Raw genomic sequence first — 17,332 nt, 5'->3', positions numbered from 1 at the left:
TTCCCCATAGAAAAGAATTTGAAAATCCAATGACCTCAAAAAAAAAATTCTGGATGGATTGTTCTCGGGGTTTCGTCTGCCAAATCAGTTCTGTTATACTCACAGACAGTATTTTAACATTTTTTTTTTTAGAAAACTCTAAAGTTTCTATCTAATACTACCTTGCATATCCTAGCTTCTGGACCTGAGTGACAGGCAGTTTACTTTGGGAACCTCAGTCATCCAAACTTCAGAATACTGCTCCCTATTCCTAACAAGTGTAAACAGGCCTATGTTTGGTTCTGATGGGGCAGAACAGTTCAACTAAGCTCAACAAGCATTTATAACTTATTTGATTCAAGAATCAGAAGCGTTTGGACAAGAAAATGTTGAGTAATAACTGCTGTGTCACATACATTTCTGGCTGTGAACAGTGAGTTTTTGGCCGCGTGGTGGAAGGTAGAGACAGGAGAGGCTGACGGGAAGACAAAAAAGAGAAATTGTAAAGCGAACACATCGCTTTATATGGGGTTTAAGTGACGAATGGGAGAAGCTGGAAACACTAATCATTCAACCTGTAGAATTTTTATTTTTCTCCATTATACTTAGTATTTTTGTTTTATATAGATTTGCCTTCAATGATAGACAGCAGCTGATTCATTCACCCATTTACTGTATAGGTTTCAAGTCTACACCCGCTCTGGTGCTCGATGTCGCCGGTTTACTAACCACCGGTCCTGGCAACCCATCATTACACACACCTGGCAACCATCATTAGGCACAAATGGACTTCATCACTACCCTGATTTAGTTCCCCTTTATCTGGCACTCTGTAGCATTACTCTTCAGGCAGTATTGGTTCTGTTATCTTGTCCAGACGTGTCTCTTGTTTTGCATCTCTCCATGTTCGTTATTATTAAACTCACTAACTGCACCTGCTTCCTGACTCCCTGCGTTACAGAATACTGCCTCAACAAACGGAAGCCCAGGTCAACGATGCCCATTTATCCCTCCCAGACAAATATGACGAGACTCCATCTAAATGCCGTGACTTCCTACTCCAGTGCTCCCTCTATTTCACTCATCAGATGGGAGGTCCAAGGTTGCCACCGTTATTTCCCTGCTGATCGGACGGGCATTGGAGTGAGCTAGAGGAGAGTAGGAGCTGGGTTCCTATGAAAAGTTCATGGCTCTGTTCAGGGAGGTCTTTGATCATCCACCGGAGGGCCGAGAAGAGGGTGAGCACCTATGGCAGGATGGCCAGTACGCCCTCACGCTCTGGACAGTGGCAGTATCCAGTGGATGGAATGAGCCGGCGCTCCGCACCCTACTCAGAAGAGGACTGCGCAAAGATGTCCAGACAGAGTTGGCATGCCGAGACGACACGCTCTCCTTGGACGCACTCATCACGATGGCCATCCATCTGGATAACCTTATTCGGGAGCATCGGCACCTCCATCAACTCTTTCCCTCATTCGTTGACTGTTCTGAGTCAGAGCCTGAATCCATGGAGATAGGGGCCACATGTCTTCCCGCGGCTGAGCGACGCCGTCACTCTCTGTCCCTATTGTTGAAGCTGGTGCCCCTGCTGACCGCAATGTCAGACAAGTTCCAACCCGGGGTCCGCGAGAGCAGAGGGATGGCCCCGTGATCATCTGTCTCCTGGATTAGGCAGAAGTATTCCATCATCACTTTCAGCCAAACCTTTTTAAGTATTGATTTCACTAGCTTGGCTGTCCCTCGTGTTGTTTCTACAACTCTAGTGGACTCTGGTGCAGGGAATTTTATTGACCAGGCCCTTGTCTCCTCCCTGAACATCACCTCATACCTGCTCTCCTCTCCATTTCTGGTTCAGGCGCTAGATAATCGGCCACTGGGATCCGGGACTATCACACACATCACAGCACCTTCTCCTTTTTGGGTTACCAGATCGGCCCGCAAGGAGTGATGATGGATGGTAAGGTCGATGGCCAGTCCTAACTACCATAAATGGTTTACAATGGTTTTTGTGGTTTGCCAACTTCTACCGCCACTTCATCAAGAACTTTAGCTCTATCGCCTCTCCTCAAGGGAGTAAGTTGGGAAGGAGTCCTGCAGCCAACGAAGACTTCTGCATACTGAAAGGGTGTTTCACCTCCGCCCCGTAGCTCAAACACCCAGATCCAACTCTGCACTTCTTGGTAGAGGTGGATGCTTCAAAAGAGGGTGTGAGGGCTGTCCTGTCCCAATGACAAGGTAATCCACAGAAATTGTACCCATGTGCATATTACTCAAAGAAACTGTCTCCTGCAAAGAGTAATTATGATGTCAGCAATTGGGAGCTGATGGCGGTGAAGTTGGCATTAAAGGAGTGGACACACTGACTAGAGGGCGCCAAGGACCCATTTCTCATCCTCAACACCCATCGGAACCTGCCGTAAATATGGACAGCAAGGCGGCTGAACCCTCGGCAAGATGGGCTCTTTTTTTTTCACTAGATTCGACTTCACTCTGAAATATCGCCCAGGTTCAAAGAACACCAAAGCCCTGTCCCATCTCTACGATTCGGGGGATTTTGGCATCCGAGTGGTACAGCAGACTAAGGCACTGCATCTCAGAGCTAGAGGCGTCACTACAGAACCTGGTTTGATCCCGGCCTGCATCACAACCGGCCATAATCGGGAGTCCCATAGGGAGGCGCACAATTGGCCCAACATCGTCCGGGTTATGGGAGGGTTTGGCCGGTGTAGGCCGTCATTGTAAAATAAGAATTTGTTCTTAACTGACTTGCCTAGTTAAATAAATAAAATACCTGTCCCCTGAGCGCACCTACGTTCCCACGGGCATAAGGGATCGGCTGCTGACCAGGGTGCTGTCCCGCACTATTCAGTCAATCTCTGGAAAGTACTGGTGGCTCACCCTGCTACAGGACTTTACTCGCTATATAAACTCATGTTCTGTAAGCACCCAAGCTAAATCTCCCTGGCATGCTCCAGCAGGGAAACACCTTCACCTTCCCGTACCTCAGTGTCCTTGGTCTCATATGTCCATTGATTTTTGTCACTGATGTCCCCTTCTCTGATGGTTTAACCACATTTTGTGTGGTTTGGACAGATTCTTGATATCGTTCCATTTTATCCCACTCTCTGGTCTCTCTACCGCTCTTCAGGTCGCTGAACTGTTCCAACAGGTCTTCCGGCACTATGGCCTTCAGGTGGACATCGTCTCTGACCGTGGCCCCCAATTCACGCCACGGGTATAGAAAGCCTTCATGGAGAAGCTGGTGGTCACCAGCCTCAGTCTAACGGGCAGCTGGAGAGGATGAACCAGGAGCTGAGGAAGTTTCTGAGGAGTCACTGCCAGGACCGGCAGGGGAAGTGGGCCTGATTCTTTCCCTGGGCGGAGTGCGCCCAGAATTCATTGCGTCACTCCTCCACCGGGCTGACTCTCTTCCAGTGTGTTCTGGGTTATCAGCCAGCTCTGGCTCCGTGTTCCCCGAGCCAGACCGATTCCCCTGCAGTGGACGAGAGGTTCAGGCTCGCAGAAGAGTTTTGGAACAATGCCGACTTGAGGCTCCAGCACGCCGTCACCAACCAGAAGGAGCAGGCGGCTCGCCATCACTGTGAGGCTCACGTTTCCACCCTTTTGTATCGCTCCATTATTATTAAACTCACCAACTGCACCTGCTTCCTGACTTTGCAAAACTATTTATTGTTTTGTGGTCGCCCACTGGATTCAAGTAATTCAGGTAGATAAAGTTACAGAACCACGAGACCATATGTACAAAAATAATTTTAGGCGTTACAGTAATTGAGATTTTAGCTGCCATAGTACACATGAAACTAAATGTATCATTGACGCTTGGAGCGCTCTTTGTTATCTCCGCTCGAGACCGGTTGAGGTTGCACAAGTTCTTTTGCGATTCACTGGGCATAAATTGTGTAGCTAACTGCTGTGACTATTAGCTACCTACAGTGGGGAGAACAAGTATTTGATACACTGAAGATTTTACAGGTTTTCCTACTTACAAAGCATGTAGAGGTCTGTAATTTTTATTACTTCAACTGTGAGAGACGGAATCAAAAAAAAAAAATCCAGAAAATGACATTGTAAGTAATGAATTAGCATTTTATTGCATGACATAAGTATTTGATCACCTACCAACCAGTAAGAATTCCGGCTCCCACAGACCTGTTAGTTTTTCTTTATGAAGCAATCCTGTTCTCCACTCATTACCTGTATTAACTGCACCTGTTTGAACTTGTTACCTGTATAAAAGACACCTGTCCACACACTCAATCAAACAGACTCCAACCTCTCCACAATGGCCAGAGACCAGAGAGCTGTGTAAGGACATCAGGGATAAAATTGTAAACCTGCACAAGGCTGGGATGGGCTACAGGACAATAGGCAAGCAGCTTGGTGAGAAGGCAACAACTGTTGGCGCAATTATTAGAAAATGGAAGAAGTTCAAGATGACGGTCAATCACCCTTGGTCTGGGGCTCCATGCAAGATCTCACCTCGTGGGGCATCAATGATCATGAGGAAGGTGAGGGGTCAGCCTAGAACTACACGACAGGACCTGGTCAATGACCTGAAGAGAGCTGGGACCACAGTCTCAAAGAAAACCATTAGTAACACACTACGCCGTCATGGATTAAAATCCTACAGCGCACGCAAGGTCCCCCTGCTCAAGCCAGCGCATGTCCAGGCCCGTCTGAAGTTTGCCAATGACCATCTGGATTATCCAGAAGAGGAATGGGAGAAGGCCATGTGGTCTGATGAGACAAAAATAGAGCTTTTTGGTCTAAACTCCACTCGCCGTGTTTGGAGGAAGAAGAAGGATGAGTACAACCCCAAGAACACCATCCCAACCGTGAAGCATGGAGGGGGAAACATCATTCTTTGGGGATGCTTTTCTGCAAAGGGGACAGGACGACTGCACCGTATTGAGGGGAGGATGGATGGGGCCATGTATCGCGAGATCTTGGCAAGCAACCTCCTTCCCTCAGTAAGAGCATTGAAGATGACAACGACCTGAAACACACAGCCAGGGCAACTAAGGAGTGACTCAGTAAGAAGCATCTCAAGGTCCTGGAGTGGCCTAGCCAGTCTCCAGACCTGAACCCAATAGAAAATCTTTGGAGGGAGCTGAAAGTCCGTATTGCCCAGCGACAGCCCCGAAACCTGAAGGATCTGGAGAAGGTCTGTATGGAGGAGTGGGCCAAAATCCCTGCTGCAGTGTGTGCAAACCTGGTCAAGAACTACAGGAAACGTATGATCTCTGTAATTGCAAACAAAATTTCTGTACCAAATATTAAGTTCTGCTTTTCTGATGTATCAAATACTTATGTCATGCAATAAAATGCAAATTAATTACTTAACAATCATACAATGTGATTTTCTGGATTTTTGTTTTAGATTCCGTCTCTCACAGTTGAAGTGTACCTATGAAAAAAATGACAGACCTCTACATGCTTTGTAAGTAAGAAAACCTGCAAAATCGGCAGTGAATCAAATACTTGTTCTCCCCACTGTATGTTAACCGGGTGCTTTCTTGCCTAGTCTTAGCTACAGTAGACTACTGATGTTTTACAAACAAAAATACTAGCTAGCTCAATTAGCTACCAAATATCACATAGCTAGCTACCTCTACCCTAAGAGTTAGCTGACTGTAACAGAGAAACTGACGGTAACGTTGAAACAACTATGACCAGTCCAAAAATGAAGGTAGCTACAATGTCACAAACTAATTAACGACTGCTACAAAATACACTACAAATACAATAGCTACAATTACCTAGTTCAAACTTTTTGGTATCTTCTACGGCTGGCCTCGACTGTTAACCAACGACCGTTGGAAAGTCAAGCGGCGAGGCCGGCTTGAGCTACAAGGCAGACGGCTCGAGCAGCACAGACCACCGCTGCTGAATCGTGTGTTTTTGGTTCCTTTATAGATAATGCTAGCTCCCTATTAAGGATACTTCAAGCATTGATGTTGGCAATAGAAAATTTAGAAAATTACAATCACAGATTTGTAAAACAATGAGGTCTCAATCTTGAATTAAACTTAGTCAATGTTCCGGTTCAGCAAAAATGTGGCATGCAACCTTGGGTTATGACAAACACTATGACAATGTTACACAGTTGGTGATACAATTCATAACTTACCTAGTTAAGATGCTCTGTTTTATTTTCCTTCCATCTTATCAGAATGTGCAGGCAGCCCTGCTACTGTCAAAAGTTCCATGCAGAAATGTTTTCGATGTCTCATAAATATGAGGTGTGCAAAAATAAAAAATGTGACATTAAGCAGACACCTTTATCCATGCATTAATATTATTTTCGTGGCCCCAGGGATTGAACCCACAATCATTATTTAGTTGATATATTCTTGTATTTAACTAGGAAAGTCAGTTAAGAACAAAGTCTTATTTACAATGACAGCCTACCCCGGCCAAACGTGGATGACAGTGGGCCAATTGCGCACCGCCCTATGGGACTCCCAATCATGGCCGGATGTGATGCAGCCTGAATTTGAACCAGGGGCTTAATGACGCATCTTGCACTGAGATGCAGTGCCTTAGACCACTGCGCCACTCAGGAGCACAATAGGCTATAGACTAAATATGTAACAGTTTAATAGGCTATTGCAATAATTCAACATGCATGGTTGTAGGCTGCATCACTCCTTCAGCCTAGGTAGCAGATTATCTAATGGAAAATATAGGCCTATGCGTTCTTCCAGGCTGTGCTCTGTGGTCCCAGGCATGTTCCACTATTGATATCATTAGGCCTACGGTTTTAGAAAATACAATTATTCTACCTTCTAGGCTACAACAACACAGTGCAATGAGGAATGTATTATTGTTAGTACACAATTATTATCTTGGGTAAACTGCAGTGATGTAGACTAATTTGGATAAGAGCTCAAATGTCCTTTTGAATTTAATGCCGAAATAAAGGCCTGATTATACAACCATTTGGATCAGATACAATTTTGTGGTGTTCCCCCAAAAAATCTGGAGTAAAATCTCATTAATTTATATCATAGATTCTCTAGTGTCCTTCTCCATCTAATAGACTAATGGACTGCATTTTAGCTTACAAATTACCTTGCAAATTCGAGGTGAAATTATTACATTAATTTGTTTTTTATTCTTCCATCACCTTCTGAATAAAAACCTCAGATGTCCCTACTTCTGAAAAAGTTAATCGGGCCAGATATGCTGAAGTTGACTCGAGTACCATTAGCCGGAACCCGAGAGTAATATGATTCTGCCGGACTCGGGAAGAGTATGAAGCCCCCTGTGTACGAGTCGATGTCGAGTTCCCCGACTCGCAAATAGAATAGGCCCTAACCCACCATGTTGACTGGAAAATGTTCTAATTTCTCAATGTTCATTTCTGTTGAAATTCTGCTCTTTTTTTCCCCGTGGGAGGATGCCCCCGGACCCCCCTACTGGCTTTGGCCCTATATTTGCTTCTAATCCTAGAATTAGCCATGCTGGCAATTCATGTCTAGTGATTTTTATATTTATTTTTATTTTTATTATGTTTCATAAGAAGAAAGGATATTTGTAGTGATATCCTATGCTTATTTGCTATTGTATTGTTATTTGATATTTAAAAAAAAAAAAGATAATTTGACTGCGTGTGAACAGGGGCGAAATGAACGTAAAGGCTACACACAAAGATTTGTTCGTTTGTTTCAGTTAACGATTTTATTCATTTCCACCGACCAAAGAGCTCCAGGAGTTATACTGAACCAAATGGCTCGCGTTGTTTGTTAGCAAGCGAATTGTGAGCAGCAAATCATTGTTCCTCGATAGCTGTTGAGCTAGCCAGTCTGCTAACGTTTCGCATTTGTGTTAGCTACAGACAGAAGCAATGCCGAGGTAATTGTCATCAATGCATTCGACGCCTAGCGTTTTGTGACACTGTCAGGTACTGTAGCCCATATTCCCTCCTTTGTTTTGGCCCTTGTTTTGATTTTGATTGAATAAGCATGCTTTCTCTCGGGCGCTTGGAATTAGATTGGTCAGGTAATGTTAGCCAGGTTGCAAGCTGTTGGTGGTCTGGTTAGCACAGATTAATAGCTAGCTGTTCAATACAGTTGATCAACTCTAGAATGTCTACTTCTTTAGGTACTTTCTCTGGGAGACATTCATTGACTGCTGTTGTTCACAGACATGTTGTTTACAGATCTCTCTCTCCCCTTCTCAGTCTCCCCACCATGAAACTGGTTCGCCTCCTGTGTCGTCACAAGACGGCTCTGGCAATTGCAGGAGTCTGCCTATTTGCTGTAGTCGTCCTCTTCCTCGCCAAGTGTACCTCCGAGACCCTGAAACAGGGCCAGGTTGACCCTCCAGGCCTAGCACCCCACGCTGCCCACTCCCGGGCCAGAGCAGAGCACCCCAAGCCCCCCTCACGCCCCAAAGACCTCTCAGCCTTCCTTGTGGTCCTCATCACCACAGGACCCAAGTACACAGAGCGGCGGAGCATTATCCGCAGCACATGGCTGACTAAGAAGGACCCGGAGGTTCTAGCTATGTTTGTGGTGGGAACAGAGGGTCTACCGGCCGAGGATATGGAGAACCTCAACACAGAGCAGGGCCGACACAAAGACCTGCTCTTACTCCCCGAGCTGCGGGACTCGTATGAGAACCTGACCCTGAAGCTGCTGCACATGTACTCCTGGCTGGATCACAATGTAGACTTTAAGTTTGTTTTAAAAGCAGATGACGACACCTTCGCTCGCCTGGACCTGCTGAAGGTGTGTATTTTGATATGGGATGCGTCCCTGGTGTTGGTACGCAGCCCTGATGTTATGTGATTTTCTTCACAGTTTTGCCTTTTTAAAATGTTTCTATATTGTGTGATGGATAGAAACACATTTCTGTGCAAACACACAATAACATCATCTCTTCTCATCTAAAGGAGGAGCTGAAGACTAAAGAACCCAGCCGGCTGTACTGGGGGTTCTTCTCAGGCTGCGGTCGTGTCAAAACTGCAGAGAAGTGGAGGGAGTCGGCTTGGGAGCTGTGTGACTACTACCTACCCTACGCCCTGGGTGGAGGCTATCTGCTCTCCTGCGACCTAATCCACTACGTGCGCATCAACGCTGCCTTCCTCAAGGTGTGGCAGAGCGAGGACGTGTCACTCGGGGCTTGGCTGGCCCCCGTGGACGTCAAACGGACGCACGACCCACGCTTCGACACAGAGTTCAAGTCAAGGGGCTGTAGTAATAAGTACCTGGTGACCCACAAGCAGAGCCTGGAGGATATGTTAGAGAAACAGCAGACACTGCAGAGAGATGGGAGGTTGTGTAAAGAAGAGGTTAAACTCAGACTGAGTTATGTATACGACTGGAGCGTCCCGCCATCCCAGTGCTGCCAGAGGAAGGATGGAGTACCCTGATAACCCCTGACCCTGTCCATCCTCACCAATATTTCCCCAGGCAGTATGGTGTTCTCCCTCAGCCTTGCTCTGCCGTCGTCCCCCACCTCCCCTCTTGTTCTGTTGCCCGTCCTCAACTAAAACATTTGTTGCCTTCAGTTTACATCCATAGAAGGTGTCTGTTATGGCAGCCCGCCTATGAAAAGACCTGAGGAAAACAATGTTCCCTTTTTATATGTTTACTTGTTTATTTATTCTGGAGCCCTCACGGACTAAAATGAAGCAAACTGGTACCACAGAATAGGACAGGAGTCAATGTATTTATTATTAACAGCATGTTGGGAGTGAGTGTACTTAAAGGAACTGGTATTCACCTTACTGGTAGGACAATAAAGAGACCCAAGTTTGTTTATTTTTACATATCCATAATCAACGTTTCAGTGAAAGTGCCGATTTTAGCCATTTTTAGCTCATTTTCCACCGCAGTCCCTGGGCAGGTTATTCAAAACAATAACAATACAGACAATCATTGAGCAGTAAACACACGCAGAGCAACATAGGACAAGCAACACGTAGCATGCAGAGAGAGCAATAGCACAAAAAGCAACAAAATACATAATAGCAACAAAGTGTTTTCACACCTCAAAAGCTACAAATAACATGGAAAGCAGCCATACACAGCTAGTGATTATGTTCACAAGTGTGATTGGCCTTGAGCAATGTCTTCATGTTTTTTGTGAAGTTGCGATAGGTGCAGTTGTGTGTGTCTGATGACACACACAACTGCACCTATCGCAACTTCACAAAAAACATGAAGACATTGCTCAAGGTGTATTCCAGACATGGGAAGCTCTCACAGAAAAAGCAGATTGACGAAAGGTGTTTTTCCTTCAACTGTAGTCACCTCTCATGGCAGACCTTGTGGATTTGCTGCCATGGGTTTGGGTTTTTTGAATTAACAGAAGTCCTGAGTGGAGGGGGAGCCAGGCCATTTAGGATCTTGCACAAGATTTTTCCAACTCAGGAGCTCATGCTTTCTGAGGATGTGACAGTGATGATGGCTATTGTGCTTCCTATGAAGCACTTTGAGAGGCTGTTTGTAGATAGACAATGGGTTTTAATGTTGTACAGCAAGCTTGGGCCCAACTAGTCAAGCAGTATGTTAAGTGGGGGAGTATCATAGTACAGTTTTGCTACCTCAGTAGTCACAATTTTATATGAATCGGAAAATAGCTAGGTTGAGTTACCTTTTTCACTTGCTTTTTAAAAGAGTTTGGAATCAAGTATGATGCCAATGTACTTAAAATCAGACACCACTTGGAGCTTCTCCCCTGACACATAGACATCTGGTTCAGTAGCATCAGTTGCCCTCTTTGTGAAGAACATGCAGACTGTTTTTTTTCTTCACATTGAGATGCAAACATGAGTCACTGAGCCACTTTGTAACCTGGACCATTACAATAGTGAGTTCTTGTGCAGCTTGGTTGCTCTTTGCAGGCACATATCACTATATCATCTGCATACATTTGAACTTCAGATCAAGTACAGACAGAAGGCAGATAATTAATGTACAGGCTGAATTAGAAGGAGCCCCAGTATTGAACCTTGGGGCACGCCCACATCATAGTGGGCGACAGCTCATTGCTAACTGACACACTTCATTCTGTCTTCAAGGTATAATTTCATCCACCTCATTCTTGTCTATATTTAAGAATTCCTGGGTCTGTCTTTGAGTGAAAGTGGACCTATTGGTGAATGTGATGAAAGTGATTATATTGATATGAATATGGTGCTTATTACCTATTGATGAGGAACAATGGCCCAGAATTATACATTCAGAGCTTGATGGTGTTTGGAGTTGTATTGAGGTTAAAAATGTATAATGTTGGCCTCTCTCTTCTCCCCTGATTATTGAGAGCCTGTTCTGTTCTGCTGGGAGATTTAACCCACCTGCTGTCTGTGTTTGGTAGACGTATTTGCAAAGCCCAGTGATGCCCAACAGAGCTGTGTGTGTTTTCAGCTGAGCTTCTGTATTGGCAATTTTCCAGCTGGCATTACTTTTCAACAAACGAAAAAAATAACTGCTTCCATTAAAGATGTTGAAAGACATTCTATGACTGTCCTCTCCTCATTGTTTGTTTAAAACATTTTGACCTATTGAGCATTTCATTGAAATGCTTTTGAAAAGTGTATTTTTGTAATAAAATCTTTATTAAGCAGTTATTTGTTGGAATAAAATGCCATCTACCTTTGTTACTAAGACAAAAGCCAGCAGACTTAGAGCTGTTTTGGCACAGTTTTCCAGAACTGAGATGGTACTCATATCAATATGTATACACCTATACTTATTGGTACTGTATAACTGTAATTTAGGAATAAATAGTATTATTCCACTACTGTAAGCTATATAACAACATTGTCTCAGCGGGCCTAATATGACAGTTAAATCTGGTCTCCCATTACAACCTGGTCGTGTTGACTGTTAACTGTTTCCACCATCTGTGACTGAGCATCAACTCGCACTGGTGGTCACGGTGTAGAGGAGATTCCAGGACGGGATTGGTCGGATTCCAGGATGGATGAGGTCATGGATAATGTCATCGTGGCCCTTGACAGACAGAGACGAACAAATGGGCCTTTCGACAGACGTAGCTCCCTGACAGAGGAAGAGGAGATTGTTACATTTTTAATAGGGCTGTCAAACGATAAATGCAATCGGATTAATCGCAGGATTTGCTGTTATTAATCCCGATTTATTGCAAATTCAGAATTTGCTTAAAAGTAAGCTGTAATTTAAGATTGAACATCATTACAATCATTTTCGTCTTGATTTGGTCCAAAATCAGGTACATTGATAAAGCACACTTTATTTAACCTCAACTGTTTTTAGCTCTAAATGATGTTTAGTGTATTTAAAATGCTTTCAGACAATACGATTATTCACGGCAAAACAATATGTTGCACTACAATTACATAAAAGGTTAACTCAAGTTGACTGGTTAACTCTGACAGCCCTATTTTTTGTTAACCATAATTGCCTTAGTATTTACTGAAGATTACAAAGTAAATGGTTATTATGTAGTAATTGCTGGGGAAAGGAATAGGACACTTCATTGAGGTATTGTATGAGTCATCTTTAAGGTAATAAATTATTGTTTCCCATTACTATTCATGCTCTTTGGCAAGATGAAATGTTATTGCCAACAAAATGCACAATAAAGAACTCACCTCTCCTGTGGCTTCTGATATCCATTTCCTGTAAACACCTGTTGAGAGTGGAAGATAAGCAATATATAGGAATTCACACAACAGTAGGGAAATCACAATATCTCTCGCAGTGATGTCAAAACATTTATCTTATAGTGAAGTCAACTTTATAACTCTCTTTGAAACACACTCACTGTATCATGATAAACCCCCACTTCACAAAAACAAAAAAAAACCTTACCTGTGTGCAGGGATAGTCACATAACAGCTGAACTGCTGCTCTGAAGAAAGAGGGAAGCTTGTGCTCTCTCGGGATGAATCTTGATTGAGGGAGAAGCTCTCGCACACACACAGACATGCACGCCAAAGTAAAATCTTGGTCTTGTTTCCAGGTCAAGCTATGCCATCACTCAGAGTTGAATCAGCAGCGGTGTAAGTGAATGTGGTGTTATGTTGAACAGGTACATCTTACAGCTCTATGCAGGTCAAATCTGATTCCCTGTCTAATTGTCGCTCCCTCCCACTCTCCCTCCAGCAGGAGAAACTGGTGTCACAGCTGCTCAGCTCAAGAGAGAGCAGGGGGGGGGGGGGGAGCAGATGGGGAATTATCCACCTGAGAACGCAGACAGCAGTTAACATCTATTTCAAGAGAGTTAACCAAATATGGATATTGAGATTCTTGGAGAAACCCTGGCCTATATAAGGTAATATTCCCGCGTTTGCGGAGACTGCATATGTCAGCTCAATCGGAAATTACCTTTAAATTGCAAACCCACAATAACGCGCAATTTCGGCGATACGGATTGAATCAAGCCCTAGGTTTGTTTCGTTTGAGGAGTGTGAACATAATTCTGTAAAACAATCAGAAAGAAACAAAGGAGATCTTTCATTGGACCTTTTTTTGAAATCCCAGTCATCAACACCAGTTAACATAATAATTTCTAAAGTATACAAAACATAATGGTGAAAGCAATGAAAAGGGATATTGTCAGTCTATTCTACCCTCATCCACAATTTAACCCACCATTATCATACAAGAGTGCTTTAAGGGTTGCTATCTCTCCAACAATGGGCTCCCGAGTGAGGCAGCGGTCTAAGGCACTGCATCTGAGTACTAGAGGCGTCACCCTAGTTTGAATCCAGGCTGTATCACAAACAGCCGTGATTGGGAGTCCCATAGGGCGGCGCAAAATTGGCCCAGCGTCGTCCGGGTTTGGCCGGTGTAGACCGTCATTGTAAATAAGAATTTGTTCTTAACTGACTTGCTTAGTTAAATAAAGGTTTTAAATATATAACTTACTGTAGATTAAGACAACGCCACAATGTACATGTTATTGAGCTGTGGTCATGAGTTGCACACTTTCATTGACAGAGGTTCTCATTGCATCTTTCACTAAAATGTAACATACAGCACTGTTAAGGTGTTTTAAGTAATTTTTTAAAATTTATTTTCCCCAAAGATGATGAGCGCTATTGTCACACAACATACAGCGGGCCAGTCACAAAGCACTGGTGCAGAAATCTGTAGTGGTTTTTCCAAACAGGGAAATCATACATAAATTACAGAGCAAAAAAAAGAAGAACAGAGGTTGAAAGAAAATAAGAGGTTAAGCTGGACACCAAGACATTTCTCCTATATTAGTTTTGTTTGTGAAAATTTGGCAAGGAACCAAGAGTTTACCTGAACATGTGACCTTATAGCTTTTAACTATGGCCCAGGGTTATTCCAGGTTGTTGAAAAATGATAGTGACGATAATCATGACAACGTACAACCACTTTAACGTTAAAAAATACCTTTGAATAAACAAAGAGATATTTAGACTTAACAACAATGCATGTGATGCTCTTCTCTATGGTGCTCTACAGAAAACAGCTTTTTAAAATCTATTATACTGACTTTCCCCCCTAAATATATACAACCGAAGTCTGACTTTAAACAGGAATTAATATTTTCCACATTATTTTAGGCTATTCCTTAATACCAGTCCTTTCCCCAGAATAAACCGTTGAGAATGGTAATTAGATGATAATAAAAATTATTAAACAACAATTTCTGCTAACAACAGTATTAAATAAAGATACTACTCAACACATGAGCGTGCTGAGTACATCAGCATGCTGACACTACTTAGCCTGCTGACATCTCTATCACTGTGATCCCTAATCCATTCCAGGTGGACCACGGTTTTGTTTCAGCCCAGAGCTAACACACCCGATTCAACTATTCAATGGCTTGGTGACTGGTTGAGCAATTAAACAGTAGAATCAGATGTGTTAGTGTTGAGCCAGAACAAAGAATGTGCACCTCAAGAATAGAAACACTGTTCTATAAGATCTGTACAGGAAACTCAGGGTAAACTGGATGACAGTTGTGTCATGCAGGGATGGATGATGTCAGGTTTAGAAGAGTGCAGTGAGCTACAGGGATCTTATTTACCTAATGTGGGGCACTATTGGCTTATCCTTATCCTTTACAGGTCCTGGGTGAATAAATTGGGAGTGTTGGGCACACATTGTCCAAACAGTGTCCATGGGTGGCAAACCAGCACAGGCCAATCCAGCCCAGCCAAGCCTGGCCATGTCCGGTCCACTCCAGTCCATCCTAGTCCAGTCTGGTCCATCCCAGCCTGACACTGTCACTTTAAGGAGACCAGGTACAATGCCATCGTCAGACAGGTTATCGCCACAGCATGGTGGAGTCTAGTCCCAATCACTGCAGCTGAGAGATGAAAGAGAGAGAGAGAGAGAGAGAGAGAGAGAGAGAGAGAGCAAATGAGACCAAGGAAGACAGAAGGGAGACAGAGAATGGGGGTGCAAGACAGAGAGATGGAGGGATACAGAGAGGGGAGGGATACACAGGGGAGAGAGATACAGAGAGGGGAGGGATGGACAGATAGGGGAGGAAATAGAATGGGGGAATGAGGGAGAAAAAACAGTACCTCTCTGCTTCAGACTATGATGAAACTGTAGCATAGCTTTTTGGCTGTAGTTAGAAACACAAACCCAGTATTTATATCCCATTCTTCTATTACATAGATGGAAATTACTACTTGATTGATTGCTTACCTTTATAGAACACCCCCCACACACCTTTCTTTTCTGAGAGTAGCCAGCTGTTGAGGCGAGGCACCTTCTTGAGGTATGCACATGTACAGATGAACAGAATTCCAAATACCACAATCCCATCCAACGAGTACACTGAGGAGAGGAGAAAAAAAACATCATTTGGTCTGAAGATGACATCTGGAGATATGGATGGTGGTTCAATTTTCAATGATGAACTACCATTGCCTTGGATATTTTAATATTTTATTGACAACAATAGATTGACGGATTGTATCTTGTTGAAGCTAGCACACAATCACTTCTTGATGTCTACAGCAATGGTAAAATACCATTGCCAGTGAAACCAGTTTGACAGCTAGGCTACACTTGATACCTGTGTGATTAGCGTGCTAGATACCTAGCTATGTCAACATCAATTACAAAAGCAGGGTTGATGCCAGTAATAGCTAGGTAATTTATAAACGTCCCACCAAACATGTCACAACATAGATAGCTAGCTACCAGATGGTCGTATTAGAATGCAAATTGACGATGCACTTTTCAGTTCATAAATCAAAATGTTAGAAAATGTATGTTGGCTAGCTACAGTACGGTCTGTAGCCACGTCTACAGAACCATATGGTAGCTAGCTAGCAAAGTAGCTGGCACAATGATAATTAATCGAATCACAAAGGGAGAGCTAGCTAACTAAAGCTACAGTATATCGCTAACGTCTGCTTCTTTACTTTGAAAACAGTGCATCCCCTGTAAGATGACTTAAAAAACGTCACATCAAACTTACCATTTGTCATGTTTGCAGTTTGCTGTTGTCCAAGACTGTGTTGAAGTCTCAGTTATTTTCAAAGGTCCATGTTGTTGTCAAATGTTGTCCTCCTTCCCTGTGTTAGTCAGCAGCCAGCATGACCAATCGAGCGACAACTAATGGATGGAAAACAAATGACATATGCGGGTTCATCAGGACAGAGCAATGGAACTCAGATATTGTGAGTAACAAAGCCAAACCAAAGATGGTTTAGAAACTCTGTGGACAAACTGGGTTAGTAATGTATTTTTCTTAAATGTTTAAATGTTTGTATTTTTAATCTACGGTCTCCTCCACATGAAAGGGACAATTCACACCAAAATCAAAGTTGGTCAGGTGATCTTTGTCCCAGCCAATTGTGTATCAAGGAGAGATACAGTATATTGAAAAATCTTGGAGGGTTATGGAGCTTCACAGTGGAGTGTCTGTAAGAACACTAGGATCTCAGTTCTCAGTTGACTAACTATTGTTGCACCCATAAAAATCTGTCAGTTTAAGCTAGAGATATCTGTTTTGTTGCATGGGCTGCGTCTCAATCCACTTAATCAGCCTATGTCGGCCTTCCACATATGTGGTGGACGTTTTGGCCTACTAACTAATATGACCCCTCTATGGAAAGATGAGACTCTCACAAAGCCCAGTAGGACTGGTATGAAGGTGACCTGGTAGCGGTTTAAAAAATGAATGGAAGTCCTCATCTTTCTTATATCTCCTAGATATAGGACAGACACTTCCAAACCTTATTCCTTTTGAAAAAAAAATTTTCTCTGTTTTTCCATATCTTAGCTTAGTAGAACCCATAAAGATGGATGGATGATTTTTAAGCAATAATGCATCCAGGTGAAACAGGGGATGAACTTCAGAAGGTAAGGACTATGAACTATATTACACATTCATC

At 43.4% G+C, this 17,332-nt stretch overlaps 3 protein-coding genes across 5 annotated transcripts in view; 2 read left to right on the top strand and 1 right to left on the bottom strand.

Annotated features, from left to right (window-relative positions):
* Positions 1 to 7,417: 7,417 nt before the first annotated feature.
* LOC110527712 (beta-1,3-galactosyltransferase 6) lies at positions 7,418 to 12,591 on the top strand. 2 transcript variants are annotated; one of them, XM_021609168.3, is made up of 3 exons: positions 7,418 to 7,906; positions 8,186 to 8,735; positions 8,900 to 12,591. In XM_021609168.3, the coding sequence occupies exons 2-3, from the start codon at positions 8,196 to 8,198 to the stop codon at positions 9,377 to 9,379; spliced, it is 1,020 nt and encodes a 339-aa protein (XP_021464843.1). In that variant the 5' UTR covers positions 7,418 to 7,906; positions 8,186 to 8,195; the 3' UTR covers positions 9,380 to 12,591. The 2 variants fall into 2 exon arrangements, with proteins under 2 accessions (XP_021464843.1, XP_021464842.1); XM_021609167.3 differs by having other exon boundaries at positions 7,436 to 7,857.
* Positions 12,592 to 13,981: 1,390 nt separating this feature from the next.
* Positions 13,982 to 16,552, bottom strand: LOC110527711 (protein kish-B). Its single transcript, XM_021609166.3, has 3 exons — positions 16,414 to 16,552; positions 15,633 to 15,764; positions 13,982 to 15,285 (listed from the first exon to the last, which is right to left on the bottom strand). Exons 1-3 carry the CDS (start codon positions 16,421 to 16,423, stop codon positions 15,203 to 15,205), a joined length of 225 nt encoding a protein of 74 aa, XP_021464841.1. The 5' UTR covers positions 16,424 to 16,552; the 3' UTR covers positions 13,982 to 15,202.
* Positions 16,553 to 16,598: 46 nt separating this feature from the next.
* Positions 16,599 to 17,332, top strand: part of LOC110528948 (mitogen-activated protein kinase 14A) — a 51,708-nt gene continuing 50,974 nt past the window's right edge. For both annotated transcript variants that reach the window (XM_036983205.2, XM_036983203.2), the window contains exons 1-2: positions 16,599 to 16,668; positions 17,221 to 17,300. In XM_036983205.2, the coding sequence (XP_036839100.1) occupies positions 17,287 to 17,300 (14 nt within the window). In that variant the 5' untranslated portion in view covers positions 16,599 to 16,668; positions 17,221 to 17,286. The remainder of the gene's footprint in view (positions 16,669 to 17,220; positions 17,301 to 17,332) is intronic.

This window comes from Oncorhynchus mykiss, chromosome 7 (assembly GCF_057628025.1).
Source record: "Oncorhynchus mykiss isolate SJ-2025 chromosome 7, ASM5762802v1, whole genome shotgun sequence".
Classification (NCBI taxonomy): Eukaryota; Metazoa; Chordata; class Actinopteri; order Salmoniformes; family Salmonidae; genus Oncorhynchus; species Oncorhynchus mykiss.
This window is presented reverse-complemented; position numbering and strand designations above follow the sequence as displayed.

What these genes read in the sequence shown, in the direction of transcription:
- LOC110527712 (XM_021609167.3), top strand. An exon ending in CTCGCCTGGACCTGCTGAAG is followed by an intron (nt 8,736 to 8,899) that starts GTGTGTATTTTG and finishes TCTCATCTAAAG; the next exon opens with GAGGAGCTGAAGACTAAAGA.
- LOC110527711 (XM_021609166.3), bottom strand. An exon ending in GTGGGGGGTGTTCTATAAAG is followed by an intron (nt 15,286 to 15,632) that starts GTAAGCAATCAA and finishes TTCATCTCTCAG; the next exon opens with CTGCAGTGATTGGGACTAGA.